Here is a 27346-nt window from a genome sequence, read left to right on the forward strand (position 1 = left end):
GTTGAGAAAGGTTGGTGTGGGCCCCAAATCCTAAGAACTTTCTACAAGGGCACAAACGGGAGCATCCTGACTGGCTGCATCACTGCCTGGTATGGGAACTGTACTTCCCTCAATCGTAGGATTCTGCAGAGAGTGGTGCGGACAGCCCAGCGCATCTGTAGTTGTGAACTTCCCATGATTCAGGACATTTGCAAGGACAGGTGTGTAAAAAGGGCCCGAAGGATCATTGGGAACCCAAGTCACCCCAACCACAATCTATTCCAACTGCTACCATCGGGAAACAGTACCACAGCATAAAAGCCAGGACCAACAGGCTCCAGGACAGCTTCTTCCACCAGGCCATCAGACTGATTAATTCATGCTGATTTGAGTGTATTTCTATGTTAGATTGACTGATCTATTTATTGTAAATTACTATCATTGCACATTCCATATTCAGACAGATACATAATGTAAAGATTTTTACTCCTCATGTACGTGAAGCATGTCAGAAATACAGACAATTCAATTCAATACATGTGAAAGTTGGGTTACAAGAGGAAGAGGAAGTAGAAATTATACTTAAAACCTGACAGGACAACAATGATATAGACAACTATAAACTATAAATTATATGTTAAGCTCTGAATTACATAAGCAAAACAAATTTTAAGATGCTTAAAGTGAAACTTCTCTCATCTCATAAGAATTGGATAACAGATATTAACCAATAAACCATTCAACTATAGGCAAACATTTAGAACAAACTAAACACTGCAAGGATGGATAGGTGAAGCCACAATAAAGTAAACAAATTTTTCCCAAAGAGTTATACTATCAGCCTAAAACAAATTTTCCTCTGCAATTAACATCAAAGGAATATCCTCCATATACCAAGCAGAATACAAAATATGCCACATAAGCTTTTCCATAACCACAAGCTCATGCATCAGAACACCTATGCAAAGCATATTCCCCAGACTGATTACCTAGCTATGACGAGCTTGCGTCGTTCCTCCTCAGAATAATTCTGCAGTAATGGAATTCCCAGAAGTCTCACTTCTTCTAGTTTAGGAAATGCTTTTAGTTTATCAACATCATCCCATGAATTTAGTCCTATTAGAAAACAGTGCTTTATTAGTTCCAGAAGTTAACATTTGAGTATTCTTTTGCTTAAAGCATAACCATATTTTGAAACTGATTTGAAATTAACCCATAACAAGAAAAAAATTGCCTAGATGTAATCTGAATAAAGAAAATATATTGAGGAAAATAGTGTTTTGAAAGCAGATCTTTAGGATTGGATTAACTCCATCCTAGAATATTAAAGAATTAGTATGGAAATTCCAAACTAGTTGGTCAAAATTTAAAAGCTTTCATTAAAAATAGAAATGAAACTAAAAGTGCATTGAATTCAAAGTTACACAGTTGGTAATTGGTTCAAACTGGAAGGTGAAGGGAAGCAACACACATAAAAATTGCTAGTGAACTCAGCAGGCCAGGCAGCATCTATAGGAAGAGGTACAGTTGACGTTTCAGGCCAAGACCCTTCGTAGGTCTTGGCCCGAAACGTCAACTGTACCTCTTCCTATAGATGCTGCCTGGCCTGCTGCGTTCACCAGCAATTTTTATGTGTGTTGCTTGAATTTCCAGCATCTGCAGATTTCCTCGAGTTTACGTAGGTGAAGGGAAATGGTCTCCAGTTAGTGGACATAGCAAATTGGGCTACATCACATGATCTACTTGAATCATCTTTTCACCAAACATGTTAATAATTTGGAAGATGCGAGAGCTGAATACACAAAAGAGCAGAGAATTTTAGTGAGAGAATAACTATGCCCATACAAGCAAGAAGTTGCTTGATCTGACAAGTTTTGTGCTATAACATTCTGCACATGTTGAAGTTGACAGGGAGAACATGGTGGACTAGATAGATACAAGTCCTGAAATACTCAGCAGGTCAATCTTCAGCAACTAACTAAAGGGAATCTATTTACTTAGAGATACAGCACAGAATAGGGACTTCTAGCTGCCTCCTTCCAGCAACTCCCATTTCAAACCTACCCTAATTGAGGGACAATTTACAATGACTACTTAACCTACCAAACTGTATGAATCTAGACTGTGGAAAGAAACTGAATAACCCAGAGAAATTTAAATTTTGAGGAAAAGGGTAAAAGTACACACTAAAAAGATTAAGGAAACTGAGTGACTAACAGTGCAAAATGAAGAACTGATCAAAAGAAACGAAACTATAAACAGATTGTTGATATAGGATGATACTGTCACTGGGGGAGTAAAAGGAGTACTGATATCTATTTTACTTGTTCTATGCTACTTTGACAACTGTATTGGTGCTGCTTCCTGCACCCTTGCAGAGCTTATCCACTTCATCAGCTTTTTCCTCCAACTTCCACCCCGAACTCAACTTACCGGTTCCATTTCCAGCATCTCCCTCCCCTTTCTTGATCTCTCTGCCTCTATATCTGAAGACTGCTTAACTACTGATATTACATGTACTATGGATTCTCACAGCTACCTGTACTATACCTCTTCCCACCCTGTTAGTATAAAAATGAAATTCCCTTTTCTCAATTCCTCTGTCTACACTGGATCTGCTCTCAGGAAGAGGCTTTTCATTCCAGAACTAAGGAGACGTCCTCCTTCTTCAAAGCATGGGGCTTCCCTTCCTCCACCATCAACATTGCCTGCAACTGCATCTCTTCCATTTCATACATGTCTGTCCTTAACATATCCTTTTACTACCACACCAGGTATAGGGGTCCTCTTGTACTCAACTACTAGCCTCCATGTCCAGTTCATAATTATTCATCTTTACCTCCAATCTATTTTCTGCTTTGGAGTGCCCCCTACACAACTCCCCTATCTATTCATCCTTCCCCACTGAACACCCTCTGGGTACTCATCCTTGCAAGCAGAACAAGTGCCACACCTGTTCCTACATCTCCTCCCTCACTATCATTCAGAGCCCCAAACATTCCTTCCAGGTAAGACGACACTTCACCTGTGAGTCTGTTGGGGTTATATACTGTGTCCTGTGCTCCCGCTGTGTCCTCCTATATATCAATAAGACACGACATAGATTGGGAGTCTGCTTTACCAAACACCTACACTCCTTCTGACAGAAATAGCGGTGGCAGCCTATAATGCTATAAGACATAGGAGCAGAATTAGGCCATTCAGCCCATCAAGTCTGCTCCGCCATACCATCATAGCCATTCGCAGATCCCACTCAACCCCATACACCTGCCTTCTTGTCTTATCGTTTGATGCCCTGACCAATCGAGAAACTACCAACTTCCGCTTTAAATATATCCACAGATCTGGTCTCCACTGCCGTCTGTGGCAGAGAAATCCACACATACACTCCTCTTTAGCTAAAAAGAATTCCACCTTACCTCCATTCTAAGGCTGTGTCCTCTAGTTCAGGATGCCCCCACCATATCCACCCTATTTAGTCATTTCAACATTCAGTAGGTTTCAATGAGATCCACATGTATTCTTCTAAATTTCAGTGAGTACAGGCCCAAAGATCCCAAATGCTCCTCACATGTTAACCCTTTCATTCCTGGAATCATCCCCATGTATCCCCTCTGGAATCTCTTCAATGGCAGAACATCTTTTCTGAAATAAAGGGTCCAAAACTGTTGACAATACTCCAAGTGTGGCCTGACCAGTGTCTTATAAAGGCTTGGCATTATCTCCTTGCTTTTATATTCTATTCCCCTTGAAATGAATGACAACATTGCATTTACCCTCTTTACCAAAGACTCAACTTGTAAATTAACATTCTGGGGCTCTTGCACAAGGATTCCCAAGTTCCTCTGCAGTTCTGATGTTTGAACCTTCCCCCATTTAGATAATCATCTGCACTATTGTTTCTTTTACCAAAATCCAATTTAATACATTTTCCAATACTGCATTCCATTTGCCACTTTCTTGCCCATTCTTCCAACTTGTTTAAGTCCTGTGTCCTGCTGCAATCGCATTGCCTCCTCAGCAGTACCTACCCCATCCAACTATCTTTCTATCATCCGCAAACTTTGCCACAAAACCAGCAATTCCATTATCTAAAACACAGACAAGTAATATGAAAAACAGTGGTCCCAATACTGACCCCTGAGAAACACCACTAGTCACTGGCAGCCAATCAGAAAAGGCTACTTTTATTCCCACTCACTACCTCCTACCTGTCAGCCATTCCGCTATCCACGCCAGTACCTTTCCTGTAATGTCACAGGATTTCATCTTGTTAAGTGGCCTCATGTGTGGCACCTTATCAAATGCCTTCTGAAAATCCAAATAAATGACATCCACTGCTTCTCCTTTATCCACCCTGCTTCTTACTTCCTTGAAGAACTCTAACAGATTGTAAGGCAAGATTTCCCTTCACAGAAACCACGCTGACTTTGAGTCCTTTTATCATTAATCTCCAAGTACCCCAAAACTTCATCCTTTGTAATAAACTCCAACACTTTCCCCCACCACTGAGGTTAGGCTAATGGGCCTATATTTAACTTTCTTCTTTCTTCCTCCCTTCTTAAAGAGTGGAGTGAGATTTACAATCTTCCAGTCCTACAGGTCCATGCCATACTCAAGTGATTTTTGAAATATCATGACCAATGCATCCATTATCTCTTCAGCGACTTCTCTCAGGACTCTGGGATGTCGTCCATCTGGTCCAGATGACTCACCTTAATGCCTTTCTGTTTGCCTAGCACTTTTTCTTTTGCAACAGCAATGGCATTCATGGACCTCTGGCACACTGCTGTCTCCCACAGTGCAGAAAGATGCAAAGAATTCATTATCTGCCATTTAATATTCCCCCTTACTACATCACCAGCATCATTTCTAGTGTCCAATATCAACTTTTCTTCTTATAGCTTTGTTTGTTGGTTTTTGTTTGGATTTTAAAAGCTTCCCTATCCTCCAACTTCCCAGTACTCTGCTATCTTATATGCCCTTTCCTTGGCTTTTATTCAGTTCTTAACTTCCTTGTCCGACAAAGAGCTTGAAAAAGCTCAAGTTTTTCAACAGAAGTAGTTGGGAATTCTGCAAAGATTGATGTTCCCACACAGATCCGACAAAGACTTCTAACCGGAAACCCAGTCTCTATAAAAGAGAGGTACTGCCTACAAAAAAGCCAATGTGGGAGAGGTCATCGTTGTAACAGTCTGAGTCAGAGTGGTAAGGCTTTGACTCAACAGGGCTTCGGCAAGAACAGGTAGAGGCAGGCTATGTAGCTAAGTTCATTCCTCATTTCTTATTTAATTCTTGAGAGAATAGTGGGTATGTCTACAGGGCCAGTGTTCAGTTCTGGGTGTCAGATGTGAGATTTCGGGGTGCATGCAGCTCCTTAGAGACCACATTAGGGAACTAGAGCTGCAGCTCAATGGCCTTTCAGCATGTTAGGGAGAGTGAAGAAGTGATACACAGGAACTATAGGGAGGTAGTCATCCCAAGATTACAGGAAACAGATAAATGGGTGACTGACAGGAGAGGGAAGGAGGAACATCAGATAGGGCAGTGTACCCTTGTGGCCATCCCCCTCAACATAAGTACTCCACTCTGAGTTCTGTTGCGGGGATGCATCAGTGGCCATGTCTTTGGCATTGAGTCTGGCTCAGAAGGTTAGGGAAATGGAAGAGTAATAATTCACTCTGTAGTCAGGGGGACAGATAGGTGATTCTGTAGATGCAAAAAGCAAACAAGGATGGTAGTGGGCCTCCCAGGTGCCAGGGTCTGTGATGTTTCTGAATGCATCCACAATATCCTGAAAAGGGCGGCCGAGCAGCCAGAAGTCATGAAAAAGGAAGGAGGTCCTGAAAAACGAATGTAGGGAGTTAGGAAGGAAGCTGAGAAGCAGGACCTCAAGGTAGTATTCTTGGGATTGCAGCCTGTGCCACACAACAGTGAGGAAAGGAATAGACTGAGGTGGTTGATAAATGCATGGCTGAAGGGGCAGGGGGCAAAGATTCAGATTTCTGAATAATTAGGAACTCTTCTGGGGCACGTGGAACCTGTACTAAAGGGACAGGTTGCACTTGAATCCGAGGGGGACCAATATTCTTGCAGGCAGATTTACTAGAGCTGTTGAGAGAGGTTTAAACTAATGTGGCAGGAGAATGGGAACCAGTATGATAGAGTTGAGGATGAGCCAGCGGGTTTACAAGTAGATGATAGGTGTAATATGAATGTGCAAAAGGACAAGACAATGACTGGCTGCAAATGCAGACAGAGCAAATTGTAAAATTCTACCACATGGGTAAAAGGTGCTGTATTTAAATGCGCGTAGTATTCTGAATAAGGTGGATGAACTCTTGACGCAAATAGAGATTGGTATGACATTGTATGCATCATTGAGTCGTGGCTGAAAGAAAGCCATAGTTGAGACCCTAACATCAAATTTTTTTTGTATTGAAAGGACAGACAGGAAGGCATAGGTGGTGATGTGGCTCTGGTGGTAAGAAATGTAATTACATCTTTAGAGATAGGTGACATAGGGCCAAAGAATGTTGAATCTTTATGAATGGAGTTAAGAAATTGCAAATGTAAAAAAGATTATGGGAATCATATTTAGGCCTCCAAATTGTAGCCAAGATGTGGGGTGGAGATTATAAAGGTTGCTGGAAAAGGCATGTAATAAGGGTAATGAGGAACTTCAATATGCAAGGGCATTGCGAAGATCGGGTTGGTGCTGGATCGCAAGAGAGGGAATTTGTTGAGTGCCTGTGAGATGGCTTTTTAGAGGAGTTTTTACTTGAGCCTACATCGGCGAAAGTCTGTCTTAGATTGAGTGTTGTGCAATAACCCAGTTATTAGGGAGTTTAACATAAAGGAAAGCTTAGGAGGCAGAGATCTTAATATGATTGAATTTATACTGCAGTTTGAGAGGGGAAAGCACAAGTCACATGTATCAGTATCACAATGAAATAAAGGGAATTACAAGAGGCATGAGAGAGGAGCTTGCCCAGGTGGATTATAGGTGAATACTGGTGGGGATGACAACAGCACAGAGATGGTTGAAGTTTCTGGGAATAGTTTGCAAGTTGCAGGATAGATGTGTCCCATTGAGGAAGAAGTTGTCAAACGACAGGAGTAGACAATGGTGGCTGACCAAGGAAGTTGAGGATCCATAAAAGCCAAGAAAAGGGCATATATGTTAACAAAAGTGAATGGGAAGTTGGATGATTGGGAAGCTTTTAAAATCTAACACAAAGCTATAAAAAAACTGTAAGAAGGGAAAAGATGAAATATGAAGGCAGACTAGCCAATAAAATAAAGCGTTATACTAATGTTTTTCAGTTATATAAAGAGTAAAAGAGAGGTGAGAGTTGATATTAGACCACTAGGAAATGATGCTCACTACAGGAAGGATGTGGAAACAATAGAAAGGATGCAGAGGAGATTTACAAGGATGTTGCCTGGATTGGGGAGCGTGCCTTTTGAGAATAGGTTGAGTGAACTTGGCCTTTTTGCCTTGGAGAGGCATTGATGATGACAGGCATTGATCGAGTGGATAGTCAGAGGATTTTTCCCAGGGCTGAAATGGCTACATGACAGGGCACAGTTTTTAAGGTGCTTGGAAGTCGGTAATGAGATGTCAGGGGTAAGTTTTTTTACACAGAGAGTGGCTTGTGCAGGGAATGGGCGGCTGGCGATGGTGGTGGTGGTGGAGACGATAGGGCCTTTTAGGAGACTCCTGGACAGGTACATGGAGTTCAGAAAAATTTCTAAGGTAAGGACATGTTCAGCACAGCTTTGTGGGCCGAAGGGCCAGCATTGTGCTGTAGGTTTTCTATGTTTCTATGATTTTTTTTAGCCTGGGAGTAGTAAATCTGTAGAATGCTCTAATGCTCTGCCAGACTGCAGTGAAAGCTAAATCTTTGAGTATACTTAAGTCAGAAAATGATCGTTGCCTGAATGGTGAAGGCATCAGTGAGAAGGCAGGTGTATGGAGTTGAATGGGATCCAGGATCAGCCATGATGGATGGAAGAGCCGAATCAATGGGCTGAATACCTAATGCTGCTCTTATGTCATATGGTCTTTTCATGGTTGCCTATCCCTGCTACTTAAGAACTTCTTCATCTGTGGGATATATCTATCCTGTGCCTTGTGAACAATTCCCTGAAACTTCAGTCATCTCTGATCTCCTGCCACCTTTGCCAGTATCTTCCTCCAATCCACCAGGGCAAGATGCTCTCTCACGTTTCTGTAATTCCCTTTATTCCACTGTGATATTGATAGATGTGAGTTATTCTTCTTACTCTCAAATTGCAATATGAATTCAATCATATTACCACCATTGCCTCCTAAGGATTTCATTACATTAAGCTCCCTAATAAGATCTGGGTTATTACACTATACCCAATCTAAGATAGCCTTTACCTCAATAGGCTCAAGCACAAGCTGCTCTAAAAAGCCATCTCAAAGAAATTCAACAAAATTTTCTTTCTTGTGATCTGACACCAACTTGGTATTCCCAATCCCCTTGCATATTGCAGTCCTCTATTACAATTGTGTCATACCGTTATTGGGTATTATTTGGAGGCCTGTATATGATTCACAAAATGGCTTTTTTTTTTACCTTTGCAATTTCTTAACTGCACCCACAAAAACTCAACATTCTCTGACTCTGTATTACCTCTTTAATTCCATCTCTTAGCAACATAGCTACACTGCCTATGACTTCCTGCCTGTCTTTTCGATACAAAGTATATTCTTTAACGTTAAACTCCCAACTATGGCCTTCAACCACGATTCAGTGATGCCCACAACATCATACTGACCAATCTCCAATTGCCCTACGAGCTCATCTACCTTATTCCAAATGCTATGTGTATTTAAATACAGCACCTTCAGTCCTGAATTGTTCACCCTTTTGAATTTTGCCTTTGTGGTACAATTTAACTCTTTGCCTGTCTGTGTTTGTACCCAGTCATTGGCTTGTCTTTCCTTACATTCATGCTGCACCCATCAACTACTTGAAATATGCTGGCTCATCATCAGCTCTATCACACGAGTTCCCATTCCCCTGCCTTATTAGTTCAAACCACTCCCAACAGCTCTAACAAACACATCCTTTCTGACATATGGGACCCAAAACTGTTGTCAATACTCCAAGGGAACCCTGATTAGTGTCATTTATAGGCTCAGCATTATCTCCTTGCTTTTACATTCTATTCTCCTTGAAATAAATGCCAAAATTGCATTTGCCTTCTTTACCACAGACACTACCTATAAATTAACCTTTTGGGAGTCTTCCAGGTCCCTCTCCACCTCTGATGTTTGAATCTTCTCTCCATTTAGGTAATAGTCCACACTATAACTCCTTTTATCAAAATGCATTATTATACATTTTCCAACACAGTATTCTACCTACCATTTTTTTGTCCATTCTTCCAATTTGTTTAAGTCCTACTGCAAATACATTGCTTCCACAGCACAAACTACCCCCCCAGCTATCATCGTGCCATCTGCAAACATTCCTAAAGCCATCAATTCCATTATCCAAATTATTAACAAACCACATGAAAAGCAGAGATCTCAATACTGACCAATGCAGAACACCACTAGTCACTAGTAGCCAACCAGAAAAGGCCCCTTTATTCCCGAAGCTGCCTGCCTGTCAGCCAGCCATTCCTCTATCCATGCCAGTATCTTTCTTTTAACACCATAATGCTTTATCTTGTTAAGCAGCCTCATGTGTAGCACCTTTTGAAATGCCTTCTGAAAATCCAAGTAAATGCCTCTCCTTTGTCCATCCTGTTTGTTACTTCCTCGAAGAACTCTAACAGATTGTAAGGCAAGATTTCCCTTCAGAGAAATCTCGCTAACTTTGACTTATCATTAGTCTCCAAGTACCTCAAAACCGCATTCTTAATAATAGACTCCAACAATTTCCCAACCATTGAGGTAAGGCTAACTGGTCTATAATTCCCTTTCTTTTGCCTTCCTACCTTTTAAAGTGTTGAATGATATTTGCAATCTTAGCCATCTGGGCCATGCCAGAATCAAGTGATTTATGAAAGATCAAGACCAATACACCTATTATCGTTCTAGCAACCTCTCTCAGGATTCTGGAATGTTGTCCATCTGGTCCAGCTGACCTAAGACCTTTTAGTTTACCTAGCAGTTTTTACTTTGTATTAGCAATGACACTCAGTCCTCTGGCATATTGCTAGTGTCTTCCACATTGAAGACAGATGCAAAGTACCCATTAAGTTCATCTGCAATTTCTTCATCCCCATTGCTACCTCAGCAGCATCACTTTTCAGTGTTCCAATATCAACTCTAATCTCCCCTCTGCTCTTTCTATAACTGAAAAACATTTTAGTATCCTATTTTATATTACTGGTTTGTTTGCCCCCATATTTCATCTTTTCCCTTTAGTTGCCTTTTGCTGGATTTTTATAAGCTTCTCGAACATCCAACTTGCCCTATCAGCCATGGTTGATTTCTCCTGTCATTTGAGAACATCTACTTCTGTGGGACATATCTATACTGTGTCTTGGAAACTACTCTCAGAAATTTCAATCACCTTGCTAACATCCCTGCCAGTTTTAATTCCATTTCCCGTTTCTACTCTGATATGTTGGTCTATGGCCTTCTCTATTGTTGTGAAGAGGACAAACTCTGGTTGGAGGAACACCACCCTATATTCCGTCTGGGTAGCCTCCAATCTGATGGCATGGACATCAATTTCTCAATCTTCCAGTAATGCCTCGCTTCACCATTCCCCATTCCCTTTACACTCTCTCACCTTGTTTCCCTACCTGCCTATCGCCTCCCTCTGATGCTCCTTCCCCCTTTTCTTCCTTCCAGATTCCCGCTTCTCCAGCCCTGTATCTCTTTCACTAATCAACTTCCCAGCTCTTTACATCACACCCTCCCTCTCTCCTGGAAACACCTTGTGTTTCTTTCTCCCCTCCCCCAATCTTCTAACTCTGAAGGCCAATTTATACTTGTGCATCAAATCGACGCTATAGGTATGACGTAGTTGCGTACCCTACACCGTACCCTACACCATAGCCTGACGCGCACCTCCCCACTGTAACTATGTGTTGTAGCGATGCAGACCGCAACAACTGTGATTGGTCCGCTTGGTAGCACTGCATTTCCTCCTACGCTGCAATAGCTCCCCATTGGGCGACTGAAGGGCAGGGGAGGAACTTTGACTGCAATGCTTTCCATAAAGCTTTACAGACCTCCGAAATTATGGAGGACCCTGTGCTTGACACCAGTTTGTAGCTAGCTACTACAGCCCGTTGACTTCCACCCAAAGCTAAAACTCAAATGGTGATTGCCAGTCTCTGAGTATACTGTGCGTACACTGAAGTGAAATAAATGGAGATGATGAACCAAATTGTCAAATCTACCTGCCGACATCCGAAAATATTTGAAATGCATTTCCTCATCCATGTCTCTCAGTGGCCAGACAAGCACAGAAAATTTACCCTCCTTCAGTTTCAGTCGCCATTGTTTGAAGTTTGAGTTTCTTCGTGTTGAATTTCAACATGAAGAAATCAACACAGTGGCATTGAAACCCCGCCAACCAGCATTTTGGCAGTGAATTGCAGAGTAACGCAGACACACCATCGCACAAGTATAAATGCTCACAACATAGGCCACTTGCAGGCTATGGCATAGGCTACTACGCACAAGTATAAATCAGCCTTGACTCCTCATCTATTTTTCTGCAGTCCTGATGAACAGTCTTGGCCCAATACATTGACCATACTCTTTTCCATAGATGCTGCATGACCAGTTGAGTTCTTCCAGCATTTTATGTGTGTTGCTTAGATCTCTAGCATCTGCAGATTTTCTCTTGTTTGTGAACAAGGTACTTTTTTTTTAACTTGCTGGGGATTATTTGAAGTGAGTTATTTTAGCCACAAATAGATTGGAGCCAGATACTACCCTATCATTTTAAAATAATTCAAGAAAATTACATTAGACCAAATTATTCCTATAACATAAATACAAGAGATTCTAATGATTTTGGAAATTCAGAGGAATACTGCAAGTCAGTCAGTATCTATGGAGAGGAATAAATAGTTGATGTTTCAGGTCAGGACTCACTTTCAGTGGTACAAGTTCTAAGGGCTCTATCACTTATGTTAATGTATACCACTCTCCTAAACTAACTACATATACTTCTCAGAGGATAATCCACAGAATTTACTTTCTCAGGAAGATAGATAATTTCTCAAGTTAAGGTATTATTTTCAATAATGTTAATCTGTTCTGATAGATAAAAAAATTATTACCTTATAATCACTTCAGCCAATGAAATTTCTCATTAAAGGACCAAGAAAAAAGACAGGCATGATCAGATCTAGAGCTAATGGTACAACTGACAAGTTGTCTCAGAACTTACTGAGAGATACAGGAATAAAATTCTCAATAAATGCAATCTCCATGTGCAAAACAGTCTGAAGTTGCTAGTTACAAACAACTTTAATTTTTATTCTAAGCACAATGAAATTAAACATTCAAATCATATTTCATACCTGAGTTATGAAGATTTATTGATCGCAGATTTTGGAAAAGTTGTCCCAAAGTTGCCTGTGAATCCATTATATTGACTAGAGGATTGTTTGCTAGGATTAACGTGTCCAGACTTGGGAACATTTGCCCAAGTTTGCGTATCTCTCCCCAGTCAGCGAGATTATTGTCAGTAATATGTAGGAGTCGAAGTGATGGATAGGAATAAGGTGACAATAAGACTGTCCTGTAGTCATTAAGGCACAAGAAGAGGTCCTCTAACCTACATTTGAAGAGACATGTGGGAATGCAACAGAACAAAAATAAGAGTATACCCAAGAAAATACAAGGAATGGATTAAAAAATAGATCACATTTTCACAAACACACATTGCTTAGTAAATTATTCATAATTTGAAAAAGTTAGTACAATTCTTTGTGAAACACACAGAAAACTTCATTAAATTGGTAAGCTAATTTATTTTACACATTATCTCAGTTTAAAATTCGTATTTTTAAGATATACGTATACACAAAAGCTGATAAACCTGCTCACACTCCATTTGAATCCTTAAATGTATGGAGATTTATGCAGTAAAATTAAAACTAATGGTAGAAATAAAATTATGAAGTAATAGAAAAAAGGGCTTTTTGCTTTTCTAATTTGGGTAATATTACATTATATTTTGAAATAAAGAATTTATAAGTGCTCATTTCACTCTATGTGGAATACAGTTATTGTGAATTTGCGTTAAAAATTGAACACATCTGGAACAGGCTTAACATGCTTACAATAATGGAACAGCCTAGGGCTACTATTATAACCCATCACAGGATATTCACTACAGGGGACCAAATTAACAAATTGCAGTGAAACAAAAATTCATCAGAAGTACAGATGTACGATAAATATCCTACATCACTGCATTCAAAATCATGCAGATACATGAATAAAGCAAGGTCACGATACACTCCTAAATCTAAGCAGTAACTCAATCAATTGTCATGGGTCTTAGGTTCATATATAACCTGTAGCAAATCAATCATCCCCATTTGCAGAGCTAGGAGAATTAATTATCCTCATCACTTAAGAATTAGAACCATAGAGTACAGATTAGAGCAAGTGTCTGACTTAAAAAAATGTATTGTCCCACAAAGGGAAAAAAATTTAATAATGTTAAGTGCTAATATCTCCAATATATTATTCAAAAATACAGGTGCTTATTATAGGGAACACTTATGTACCATATTGGAAATAATCTGGGAGGTCATCCATCTTCAGCAAACCAAACTAAACCATTCCTTAAAAAGCAATGGTAAAACATACAATACATTACAACTGTCAGTTAGAATAGTTTTATAAAAGATAACTGGAAGATTAAAAATACCAAATGATTAAGAACATTCCATAAACCACATCGATGATGGCATCTGATATTAAGCGTGTTTATTCTCTGACTGAGGGAGCAGACATTTTGTGAATAATTCAGCTAGGCGTTTGTAGCTGACCCAAAGAGATACACAAGATACAAAATTATTCCCAGCTATTTTATCTTAATCACGTGTATGTAAGATTACGAAGACTGGAAATTTTAACGTTAAGTTTCCAGTAAACCAATTCTGCCACCCCCATCCCCTTATTCCCCACTCTGACCATTTACTTCCTCTCATTATATCCCCTGGGACCCCTCCTCCTCCTTTCCTTTCTCCCACATCCACTCTCCTCTTCTACACAGATTCTTTCTTCTATAGCCCTTGACCTGGCTTCACATATCACATCTCAGCTAGACTCTTTCCCCTCTCCCATCTTTTATTCTGGCATCCTCCCCCTTCCTTCTCAGTCCAGATGAAGGTTTTCAGTCTGAAACGTCAACCCTCTACTCTTTTCCATACATGGTGCCTGACCTGCTGAGTTCCTCCAGCATTTTGTGTGCATTGCTTGGATTTCCAGTATCTCGTTTTTATTGGACCTCATCTTGGACACCCCGCTCTTGTTCTCTGCCTGCTTTGGATCTTTCCAACTTCATTTGCTGATGAGGCATCTACTGTCTCAACTTCAGCTCTCCTCTCTTCTCCTTGAACCCTATTCCCTCTGAACACACTGCCCTCCACTCTCTCTGCACTAATCCCAACCTTACCAATAAACCCGCAGACAAAGGGGATGATGTTGTAGTGTGGTGCACTAACCTCTACCTTCCCTGCTGAGGCCAAGTGGCAACTCTCAGACACTTCCTCATACCTACCCCTTGAGAAGCACCCCTCTTCACACCATCAAAAATATTGTCACTGTCGCTTACCTCATCCACTCTGAAGAACTCACATCTACTTGCCACCAAACTCATAGCTCCCCGCACTGCTCATTTCTTCCTCCTATGCAAGATGCACAAACTGAAATGGCTACTGTCTCTGCCTACTCCTGCCCTACTAAATGTGTAACTTCATATCTCAATTTCATTCTATCCTCCTTACTCCATTCCCTTCCCACCTACATCCACAACATTTCTCATGCCCTTGATTTCCTCAATAACTTTCAATTCTCTAACCCAATTACCTCATTCTCATCATGGGCGTTCAATTTCTATGTGCTACTATCTGCTATCAAGAAGACCTCAAAGCGTTCCACTTCTTTCTTGACAAAAGGACCAACCAATCCTCATCCATCAGCACCCTCCTCTATCTGGCAGAACTGGTCCTCAGCCTCAATAATTTTTCCTTCAGTTCTTCCCACTTTATCCAAACCCGAGGGGTAACTATGGGCATCCGCATGGGCCCCAGTTACACCTGACTCTTCGTTGGCTATGTAGAACAATCTATGTTCGAAGCCTTACCCAGTTGTACTCACCAACTCTCCCTCCACTGCATTGGTGCTGCTTCATGCATGCATGCAGAGCCCGGCAATTTTATCAAATTTGCCTACAATTTCCACCCCACCCTTAAATTCAGTTGGTCCATCTCTCAACACCACCCTCTCCTTTCTCAATCTCTCTGGCTCCATCACTGGAGACAAACTGTCAACTGACATCTTTTATAAAACAAATGGTTTCCACGGTTATTCTAACTATACCTCCTCTCACCCGGTCTCCAGTACTCCCTTTTCTCAATTTTCTCACTTTTTTCACTTGCTACATTAGTTCCTAGGATGGGATTTTCCATTCCAGGGAATGTCCTTCCTCTTTAAAGAACAGGGTTTCCCTCCCTCTACTACTGATGTTGCCCTCACCTGCATCTCCTCCATTTCCTGCATATCTACACTCACCCCAACTTCCCATTCCCTTAATAACGATAAAAGTTCCTCTTGTCTTTACCTAGCACCCCATCAGCCTCTGCATCCAACACATTGTCCTCTGCAACTTCCGCCATCTCCAAAGGGATTTGACCAATAAACATATCTTGCCTCCCCCCACTTTCTGAAGAGATCACTCCCTCTGTCCAAACATCCCTCCCCACTAATCTCCCTCCAGGCACTTATACTGCAAACATCTTAAGTTCCTCACTTACTTCATCCAGAGCCCTAGGCAGTCCTTCCACGTGAGGCACACTTCACCAGTGAATCTGCTGGGCTCATCGATTATACCCAGTGTTCCCAATGTACGTAGGTGAAACCATCGCAATTGCGGGACCACATTGTCCATGACCTCCACACCATCTGCCACAAGTGGGACTTCATGTTGGCCAAACACTTTAATTCCTAATCCCATTCCCATTTCATTATGTCAATCCATAGCCTCCTCTTGTGGCAAATATGGCTGGAAGAGAAACTCTTCATATTCCTTGTGGGTACGCACTCCCCCAACCTAATGGCATGAATATCAATTTCTCTTTCTGGTAAATAAATCCACCGCACCTCCATTTCCTACTCTGACTTTCTCATCTGCCTATTACTTCCCACTAGGTCCCCTTTTCCTTCCCTTTCTCTTATTGTCCACTCTCCTTTCATATCAGATTCTTTCTTTGCCAGTCCTTTACCTTCTAACCACATGGCTTCTACTATCATCTTCCAGCCAGCTTCCTTCCCCTCCCCTTCATCTTTTTATTTTGTCATTCCCCCTTCTGTTTCAGCCCCAAAGAAGGGTCTCACAGCATTTTGTATGTAAATTTGGATTTCCAGCATCTGAAGATTTTTCTTTTTTTTTTGGCGTGTGTCTGCTCGCATGTGAGTCTGTGCATGTGCGTCTGCGTGTGCGTGCGTGTGTCCGTGATTATGTCTTTTTCATGGCTTTTTACAAGGTGTGGAGTGAGAGAGAGACTGTGTGGCGCACCACTCCCCACAAAGATATTTTCGCAAATTTTCCCCTTTATTTTACGAGGTCGAGTTGCGATCTCAACACTTAACCCGGCACGATGGAAAGTGTGCTCAGGAGCAGACCCAACTAGCTTCGAACCCAGGAACCTCTGCTCCCGGGTCCAGCGCTGATGTCGTTGCACCGCCAGCCAGCCCGTCATCTGCAGCTTTTTCAAGTTTGTTACTTACTACTTTAACATGTAGGATGGGAAAATAACTGCTAATCAATTCTCTTGCATGCAATTCACTATTTATATATAATGTTTCCAATTAATGTTCAGAAATAAAGGTGAAGGTAAGAAAGAGCAAACTAGTAACAGATAAGCATAATTCATGTTATTATGAATACTGCACAATCAGCAGACCATGTTGTAACAGTTAGAAACTACAACAGGCCTAGTTAGAAACACTGGAAAAAACTCTTGGATAGTTGTAGTTACCATTTTAAAGAAAACTCTGACATCCAGTGGTGAAGTCTCATACTTCAAATTATTCTCAATTATTAAGAAGAAACCTTCAACTGAATCTTTATAGTTAAATAGATATACAGAAGGGAATGGAGGACAGGGAAGCATGCAGGCAAGGTAAGAACAGAACAGGTAGGAAATCGGTTACTAGCTCAAGGTAGATTAGAGGGTTGGAAGAGCAATGAAATTCATATGTAAAAAATACAAGCTATTACATCTAAATTCAAGGTTAAATTATATCCCTGCAGGAGAATAAAAATAATACAAAAGCAAAAGGTTGTGATGATAGAGAAGGAAAATAATAGTTAAATATTTTGTTGTTAACTTAACTCTTTAGTTAGAAAAGAAATTCATAAAATTGTGCTAAGAAGAAGAGGCGAAAGGTACAAAGACAAATGTACAGTAATTCAGAGTTCCTACCCTGGTAACTCCTGCAGAAACATGTGAATAGTTTCCCATGAAAGCTTAGTATTGTTGAGGACAAGTCTCTGTATTCGTGAGAAAGAGGCAGCACATGTTGAATCTAACCTTGCCTCTGTCAGCGGATTCGAGGTGAGATTCAGAAAGGTCAGATTTGTGAGCTTTGACATAATTTTACTGATCTGCAAAGGAAAAAGGACAGATTAGCAGAGTAGAGCATTATTAGTATGAAGTGAGGAATGGCTAATTTATTGTAATTAAAAGTAACATATATCCTATAATTTACCAATCTAAAAATGACTTGGACAGCTTCAAGCAACACTTTTTTTGCCATTGCTGTCTCCATTGAAGATTGACATTACCTGGATCACAACATCAGGAAAGGATAAAATACACATTAGTTCTGCACTTTTTGTTCATGAGGTGATTACGCACATTAAACTTATGGATTTGTACCCATAGCTTTCCTCTTTTTGGGGAGCTGTAATTTAGATTTGCAAGATAAATCTAAAAATAAGAGATTTTCTCACATCGTAGATGTTTCAATTCCATAGTCCAACCAAAAGTTTGAATGTTTGAATGAATGAATGAAATTTATTTCGGTCAGTACAAACATTAAAAAAGCGTTATTTTCAATGATGATTTCATAGGACAAAATTACAACAAAAAATTGATATATTCTTTAAAACAGACTGAAAGGGTGTAGGCTGAAGCTACAGCTTATTATGCCTACCCCTCTTACTCATACAACAAAATATTTAGCGTCAATCATCATATCAAAAACAAAAAATTCATAATTCTTTAACACAAATTCTAATTCCAAAAATCATTTATTTGCATTACTCCCATTCATTTTAAATAATGTATTTCATATTTGTTCATTAAATTATTTTTAAATAATTTTTTAAACTTGGTAAGTGTGGTGTATGTTTTTAAATTCTCACTACAACTGTTCTATAGATTCACCCCTCTGACTGAAATACAATGATTTTTTACATTTGTTCTTATCCTTTGTTTTTGAAAATACATGTTCCTCTCAAATCATGTTGACTGTTTTTTACTTTATACATAATTTATATTTTAAAATCTATGAAATCTCTGAATTTTGAAGTGTTTAGTTGAATAAATTGTGGATTGGTTGGCTCATAATAACTTGTCTTATTTACAATTCATATGACTTTCTTTTGGAGTAGAAAAATTGAATTTGTATTTGTCTTCCATGTATTTCCCCATACCTCCGCACAGTAAGTCATGTATGGGACTATAAGTGAACAGTACAATGCATACAAAGATTCCTGATTTAAGAAATCTTGCGTTTTGTACAGTATTGCAATAGATTTTGACATTTTTGCTTTGACATAATTTATATGTGGTTTCCAGCTTAATTTACTATCTACTACCTCTCCTAAAAATGTTGTTTCAGATACCTTATCAATTTCAACATCATTTATTCTAAGTTTACTATATGAGTTTGGTACACGTTTCCAAATATTATGAATTTAGTTTTACTTAGATTCAGTGATAATTTGTTAGTATCAAACCATTTCTTTAAAATTTTTAATTCTTTCTCCTCTGTATCCAAAATTTGTTTCCGATGTTCCCCACTACAAAATATAGTTGTACCATCAGCAAATAATACACATTTTAATGTCTGAGAGACCACACATGTATTGTTTACATACAAAATGAACAGCAATGGACCAAGCACTGAACCTTGTGGAACCCCACAAGTTACCCTCAAAAGTTTTGAATTCAAGTTGTTTATATGTACATACTGATACCTGTCTTTCAAATAACTACTTAACCAGTCATGTGCCACCCCTCTAATACCATATCTTTCTAATTTTGTTAACAGTAAATTATGGTCAATGGTGTCAAATGCTTTTTTTAGATCAAGGAATATTCCCATTGTGTATTCATTTCTTTCCATAGTGTTTGATACTTCTCCTACAAAATCTATTAATGCTATTGTAGTGGTTCTGTTTTTTTCTGAAACCATATTGCTGTTCACAGAGTATATTATGTTTTGTTATGAAATCATTCAACCTTCTTACAAATACTTTGCCAATATTTTGGAGAACTGTAAGAGCAAAGAAACTGGTCTGTAATTTGAAAATACATGTTTATTTGTATATTGGAATGACCTTGGCTATTTTCATTTTATTGGGAAATTTTCCAGCAATCAAAGACTGGTTACAAATATGAGTCAGTGGTTTCACAACAGTCAATGATATTTTTAATTAAATACATATCATATCTATTCCAATCTGTTGATTCCTTACTCTTTGATTTATATACTATATCATTTTATTTTTCCTCAGTTGCTCTAATAAACATAGTGTAAATGTAGTTTATATTGATATTACTATTTACTACTTCTTTATTGTTGGGTTCAGTAATTGATTTAGCTAAACTCATTCTCAAGTTGTGCTGTTCCACTGTTCAAATTGTTACATTTACACTTTCTATTCCTGCTTTGTTCTTAAAAGTTGTTCCTGTTCCTTTTCAAACTCTTCTTCTCAAGATTTCCTTTCCACCCCCTCAATGAGTTTAACTGTGCTCAGAGAAGCAAACTATGCTAGCCAAAGTAAACCTTCGCAACAGAATGCACCATGCTACTTCCATAACACATTCCTTCTCCATTGGCTCTTCTGTGGCGGAGTCTGAAATGATTTTTACTCCCAATTGTTTCAGCAAGGCAGGTACAAATGCAGTATTTGGCTCTGACCTCTCCACTGAATTACGAAAATATGATCTTAAGAACCACCTTTGTTCCTAATTAGAGGTTTCCAGTTAATTGGGCCATCGGTTAATCAGGACAGCCATTCATTTATGATAATTCTTAAAGAACAAAAATTAAATAGAGGAAGTAACTGGGATCTCCTTCATCTATATGGAATACTATGCCACATAACTGGGGCAGGAGACTATTGTCAAAGTTTCTAACTAACATCTGTCGGGTATCCTTGCGCAGCCATTAGATACTGTATTGTGATTAGAGCATCAGTTTTTAGTGTTGCATATGTTTGTGTTCAAAAAGCAGTGATTTTTGTCACTAATAGTTTTTCAGAAAAAAGCAGTAAGACAATTCAGAATTGTTTTGCTCACTAAAGTTTCAAGCAATTGGGCTTGAAGTTTCTAAAAACATCCAGAAGTGAAAATGAAATCATTTCCCTACTTCAACAAGTCAGGAACTATGAGGAATTTGGAAGTATTGACAGTCAGCTTGAATGTTAAAATCGAAGTGAAGATTTGGAGGACGCAACCTTCAAAAGCATTGTATGAAGGCAGTCATTCTCTGCATTAATTTGTTCATTTACAATCAAAAGAATACAATACATGAAGTTCTCTGTTGATAACTAATAGGAGCTAACGCACAATTTATAGTAATGTAGTGATATTGGCAGTTTTCTAATTTGTTTTGTATTTTATTTAAATAAATAAATTGTTACTCAGTTAAAACAGTAGTTTATCTTTTTTATACCTTTTAACTATTTCCATGAAGCTTTGGCTAATTGGCGTAGCCTCTTAATTGGGTCAAACTGTTCCCCATGTGTTACAGATAACTGGAATCTAATGCATTTTCTTTAATAAAACATTAAAAAGTTAAGTATTAGGAGCTTGTCAGTCCACTATGCTCATCATGTTCACAAATACTCAACTGCATCCCTTTGTCTGGAACTGGTTTGTATCTCAGCAGATTATTTTTCTAATACACATTCAAAGATTCTTCAGATGTGATGAGGTAGTGAGTTGCAGATCCCTACCACCTTCAAGGTGAAGCAGCTATTCCTTCTCCAAATCTTTCTACCAATTTGCTCCTGCCTGTCTCTTCTGCTACAGGAAATAAACCTTACTATTCACCTTATCTAGGTCTCATTGTTCTCTATTCCTCATTAACATCATCCTCAGCCTCCTCTGTTCTAACCCCAACTAAATCAATCTTTGCAGATGGTGAAAATAACCCAGCCCTGACAATATTCTTGTAAGCTTCCCTGTATCCCCACCAGTACAATCCTCTTTCTGAACTCCAGTACTCAAGCCATGGTCTAATTATAGTTATATATGGTTGCACCATAACCTTGATACAGATATGCCATTGGAAGTAAAGTCTTTTACTAGCATAGGCAGCGTGGTAGGAAGGCAGCTAAGTTCAGTCATTTATAGTGTCAGCAACCAGGTTTGATTCCTGCTTCTATATATAAAAGGTTTGTACATTCTCTCCTTAACTACATGGGTTTCCTCCTGGTGCTCTGGTTTCTCCCACATTCCAAAGATGTACAGTGAGCAGTGAGCATGCTGTGTTACTGTTTGAAGCGTGGCAATTTACAGCAAGGTGTGGCTGCCTCTAGTACAATTCTTGGTCTGAATTGATTGTTGAAGCAACCAATACATTATATTATGACATATTTAGATTTTCAGGGTTTTGACATGAGGCTGTTAAACGAGATAAGAGCCTGATATTACACGAAAGATATTAGTATAGATAGAAGCTGAAAGGCAGGGGGTAAAGAGTGAGAATATAGGGGGTCTTTTGTAAATGGCTGCTGGTGACTAGTGGTATTATAGGAGTCAGTACTGAGACCACTTCTTTTCACATTATATGTCAACAAATTGGATGACAGAAATCATGGCTTTGTGATACAAAGATAAGTGTAGGAAGAGGTAGTATTGAGGAAGCAGGGAGTCTTAGGAAGATTAGGAAAAGTGGCAGAATTATGGCATAGACTATTCTCTAAATGGGAAGCAAATTTAAAAATCAGAGGTGCAAAGGGACTTCAGAGTCCTTGTAGGTTAGCTTGTAGGTTGTTTAGGCAGAAAGGAAGGCAAATGCAAATCTGAAAGGACCAGAATATAAAAGCAAATCTATGCAACTCCCTTGTCCATTCATCCCCCCCCCCTCCCCACTGATCTCCCTCCTGGCACTTATCCGTGTAAGCGGAACAAGTGCTACACATGCCCTTACACTTCCTCCCTTACCACCATTCAGGGCCCCAAACAGTCCTTCCAGGTGAGGCGACACTTCACCTGTGAGTCGGCTGGGGTGATATACTGCATCCGGTGCTCCCGTTGTGACCTTCTGTATATTGGCGAGACCCGACGCAGACTGGGAGACCGTTTCACTGAACATCTATGCTCTGTCTGCCAGAGAAAGCAGGATCTCCCAGTGGCCACACATTTTAATTCCACATCCCATTCCCATTCTGACATGTCTATCCACGGCCTCCTCTACTGTAAAGATGAAGCCACACTCAGGTTGGAGGAACACCACCTTATATTCCGTCTGGGTAGCCTCCAACCTGAAGGCATGAACATTGATTTCTCAAACTTCCGCTAATGCTCCATCTCCCCCTCGTACCCCATCTGTTACTTATTTATTTATACACACACATTCTTTCTCTCACTCTCTTTTTTCTCCCTCTGTCCCTCTGACTATACCCCTTGCCCATCCTCTGGGTCCCCTCCCCCTTTTCCTTCTCCCTGGGCCTCCTGTCCCATGATCCTCTCATATCCTTTTTGCCTATGACCTGTCCAGCTCTCGGCTCCATCCCTCCCCCTCCTGTCTTCTCCTATCATTTTGGATCTCCCCCTCCCCCTCCCACTTTCAAATCTCTTACTCACTCTTCCTTCAGTTAGTCCTGACGAAGAGTCTCGGCCTGAAACATCGTCTGCACCTCTTCCTAGAGATGCCTGGCCTGCTGTGTTCACCAGCAACTTTTGTGTATGTTGCTTGAAATTCCAGCATCTGCAGATTTCCTCGTGTTTGCAAAATTAATAATGTTGATGCTTTATATGGCACTGATCAGACTACCGTTGGAGTACTATGAACAGTTTTGAGTCCCTTTTCTAAGAAAGGATATGCTGCCATTGGAGAAGGTATAGAGAAGATTCGTAAAAATGATCCCGGGAATGGAAGAGTAACCAACAAGTGTTTGTTAGCTCTGGCCTGTACTTGCTGCAGTTACAAGAATGGGGCTGGGGAACGATATCATTGAAAGTTTTTGATTGAGAAGATGTGGAGAGGATGCTTCCTATAGGACTAGATGGCATAGCCTCAGAACTGAGATGAGGATGTATTTCCTTTGCCAGAGGATGGTCTTATCGTCTGATAATTAATATATTATGTTGTTGTTTATCCATCGCATCAATGAAAACCTCGACACCATGGTGATGGTGTCGAGACTAGCACTTGATTTGGTTTTAAGTGAGGGAGAGTTGCGCAGCATCAAGCTCACTCTCTCTTCCCAATTCCCATTTGGATCCAGAGGCAAGACAAAAGTCGAGACAGCTGGAGATGAGATTAGGCGCAGTGGATGACCAGGACAACTTCTGTATCTTGTCCTGCTCTACACGTTTCACGATGCTTGCAGAAAATAGTATAGGATAATGGTTGATGGAACACTGTAACTAACATGCTTATATAGTAAACATTGTGGCTCTACGTAATGTATTATATAATAATATAATAATATGTGTAATAATAAGAATAATATAATATAATATTAAGCATGTGAAGACAGACTCCAGCGGATTGAGCGGACAAGACCAATGGAAGGTCAAACGGTCTCTGCAAGCATCTATTTATCTAATTTTCTATTGAATTTATTACTCTATTTTAGTTCCAAGCAGGTTGTATTTACTTAGATAGCTGACCATATTCTTAAAATACTTCCTAACTTCAAGCAGTCTACACAAATGTATTGCCCTCACAGCTCTCCTTGTCATCTCTTCAAAAGCTCAATCAAGTTTGACATAAATTAATTTTATGAGTTCATGTTGTCTTTAAATACTCTTAATTGAAAGTCTATACAGTTCCTCCAAAACATTTACAATAATTTTGCTTACCTCGGTTTATTTCTTTTTAATTCACTCACTTTCATCTTAACTAAAACACCAGCATTGTCCTCCATTGTGAAGAGGATGACAGAATATTCATTAAGAAACATACCACATTCTTCACCTTTACATATAACCCCAACTATATACTTGTTAGCCCTTTAATTTTCATATGCTGCCTTTGCTTTCCTAATTTTCTTTCTGCATTTTCTGCAGCCTTAGGTTTGTTGTTGATTGGAGTAATGCACAGACACAACAGACACATTCTGGTGCAAGTCTAATGAAGAGCTTTAAAAAGCCAGTCTCTATAAAAGTGAAGTACTGCCTAGCGAACTGGTCATCATCAAGCAGTCTGAGTCAGAGTAATAAAGCTTCTGTGAGAACAGGCAGAGACAAAGTAAGTAGCTAAGTTCATTCAGTATTCTTATTTGCACTTTTTTTTCTGAATTAACTCTAGAGAAAATAAGGGTGTTTTTGCAGGGCCAGAGTTCTGTCCTGGGTGTCAGATGTAGGATTTCTAGGAGACCACTTGCTTCCCTGAAGGTCACATTTGCAACAAATGCATCAAAATGCAGCTCCCTAGAGACTTTCTTAAGGAACTGGAGCTGCAGCTTGATGCCTTCGGCATGTAACAGAAAGTAAAGCAGCGATAGACAGAAGCTACAGGGAGGCAGTCACCCCAAGGTTACGGGAGACAGATAAATGGGTGACTGTCAGGAGAAGGCAGGGAGAGAACATCAGATAGTGGAGAGCACCCTTGTGGCCATAAGTACTCCATTTTGAGTACTGTTGGGGAGAACGACCTACTTGAGGGAGACAATATATGAATCTGTGGATGCAAAAAGGGAACATGGATGGTAGTTTGCCTCCCAGGTGCCAAGGTTGGGGATGCTTCTGAACCTGTTCAGAATATCCTGAAACCAGAAGTCATGCTACATATTGGTACCAACGACATAGGAATAAAAAGGGAAGAGGTCCTGAAAAAATATAAGGAGTTAGGAAGGAAGCTGAGAAACAGGACCTCAAGGATAGTAACCTTGAGATTCCTGCCTGTGCCATGCGACAGTGAGGACTGGAATAGACTGAGGTGGCAGATAAATGCGTTGCTGAAGAACGGGGGAGGGGGCAAGGATTAAGATTTCTGGATCATTGGATTTCTCCCAGGGCAGGTATGACTTGTATAAATTTGGACCGAGATGGTCCAATATCCTTGCAGGCATGTTTCCTAGAGCTGTTGGGAGCGTTTTCAATAATATGGCAGGCGGATGGGAAGCAGCTGAGCATGAGCCAGCAGTGTTGCAAGTAGATGATGGGCGTAATATGAATGTAAGGAAGGACAAGCCAATTATTAGGCACAAATGCAGCCAGAGCAAAGAGTTAAATTGCATCACAGAGACAAAATTCAAAAGGACGAAGAATGCAGGACTGAAGGTGCTGTATTTAACTATGGGTAGCATCCGGAACAAGGTCGGCGAACTCGTGGTGCAACTAGAAATTGGTTGGTATGACATTGTGAGAATCATTGAGTCGTGGCTGAAAGAAGGCTATAGTTGGTTTAACATCAAAGGATATACTTTGCATCGAAAGGACAGGCAGGAAGGCATGGGCGGTGGTGTGGCTCTGTTCGTCAGAGATATAATTACATCTTTAGAAAGAGGTGACATAGGGTTAGAGAAAGTTGAATCTTTGTGGGTCGAGTTAAAAACCTGCAAGAGTGAAAAAACCATTATGAGAATCAGTTATAGCCTTCAAATACTAGCCAAGATGTGGGGTTGAGAAAGCAAAGAGAACTGGAAAGGACATATAATAAGAGTAATGACACAATTGTAATGGGGAACCTCAATATGCAAGTGGATTGGGAAAATCAGGTTGCTGTCCGATCGCAAGAGAGGGAATTTGTTGAATGCCTATCAGATGGCTTTTCAGAGCAGCTTGTGCTTGAGTCTACTTGGGGAAAGGCTATCTTAGTTTGGATGTTGAGAAATAACCCAGGTCTTACTAGGAAACTTAAAGTAAAGGAACCCTTAGGAGGCAGTGATCATAATCTGATTGAATTAAGACTGCAATTTAAGAGTGAGAAGCATAAATCATATATATCTGTATCTCAATGGAATAAAGGGAACGACGCAGGCATGAGAGAAGAGCTTGCCCAGGAAGATTGGAGGAGGATACTGGCGAGGATGATAGCAGAGTAGAGATGGCTGAAGTTTTCTGGTAAATGTTCACAAGGCTCAGGATAGACCATGTCCCACAGAGGTAGAACTTCTCAAATGGCAGGACTATGCAACCGTGGCTGACAAGAGAAGTTGAGGACTGCATACAAACCAAGAAAAGGGCACATAAGGTAGCAAAAGTAAGTGGGAAGTTGAATGAGGGGAATAGAATATAAAAGTAGAGATAATGCTGAGCCTTTATAACACACTAGGCAGCCTACACTTGGAGTATTGTCAAGAGTTTTGGGCCCATTTCTCAGAAAGGATATGTTGTTATTTGTTGTCAGAGGAGATTCACGAACATGATTCCAGGAATGAAGGGGTTAACATATGAGGATTGTTTGGCAGCTTTGGGCCTGTACTCACTGGAATTTAGTAGAATGGGGGCAGATCTCACTGAAACCTACCGAATGTTGGAAGGACTAGATAGGCTGGATGTGGACAATTGTGTTTCCTGTGGTGCGGGTGTACCCAGAACTAGATGGCACAGCCTCAAAATTGACAGGCAATCCATTAGATCAAATGTAAGGAGGAATTTTTTTTAGCTAGAGAGTGGTGAATCTGTGGAATGCATTGGCACAAACTGCAGTGAAGGCTGTCCGTGAGTATATTTAAAGTAAAATTGATCATTTCCTGACCAG

At 40.0% G+C, this 27346-nt stretch overlaps 1 protein-coding gene across 1 annotated transcript in view; it reads right to left on the bottom strand.

Moving 5' to 3' along the window:
• The window catches only part of LOC134341080 (tubulin-specific chaperone cofactor E-like protein), a 56072-nt gene that overhangs the window by 23354 nt on the left and 5372 nt on the right, over positions 1-27346 (bottom strand). The window contains exons 3-5 of the mRNA XM_063038829.1: positions 17656-17837; positions 12514-12770; positions 969-1095 (exon numbers count right to left, since the gene is read on the bottom strand). Of these exons, the coding sequence (XP_062894899.1) occupies positions 969-1095; positions 12514-12770; positions 17656-17837 (566 nt within the window). The remainder of the gene's footprint in view (positions 1-968; positions 1096-12513; positions 12771-17655; positions 17838-27346) is intronic.

Source organism: Mobula hypostoma, chromosome Y (assembly GCF_963921235.1).
Source record: "Mobula hypostoma chromosome Y, sMobHyp1.1, whole genome shotgun sequence".
NCBI lineage: Eukaryota > Metazoa > Chordata > Chondrichthyes > Myliobatiformes > Myliobatidae > Mobula > Mobula hypostoma.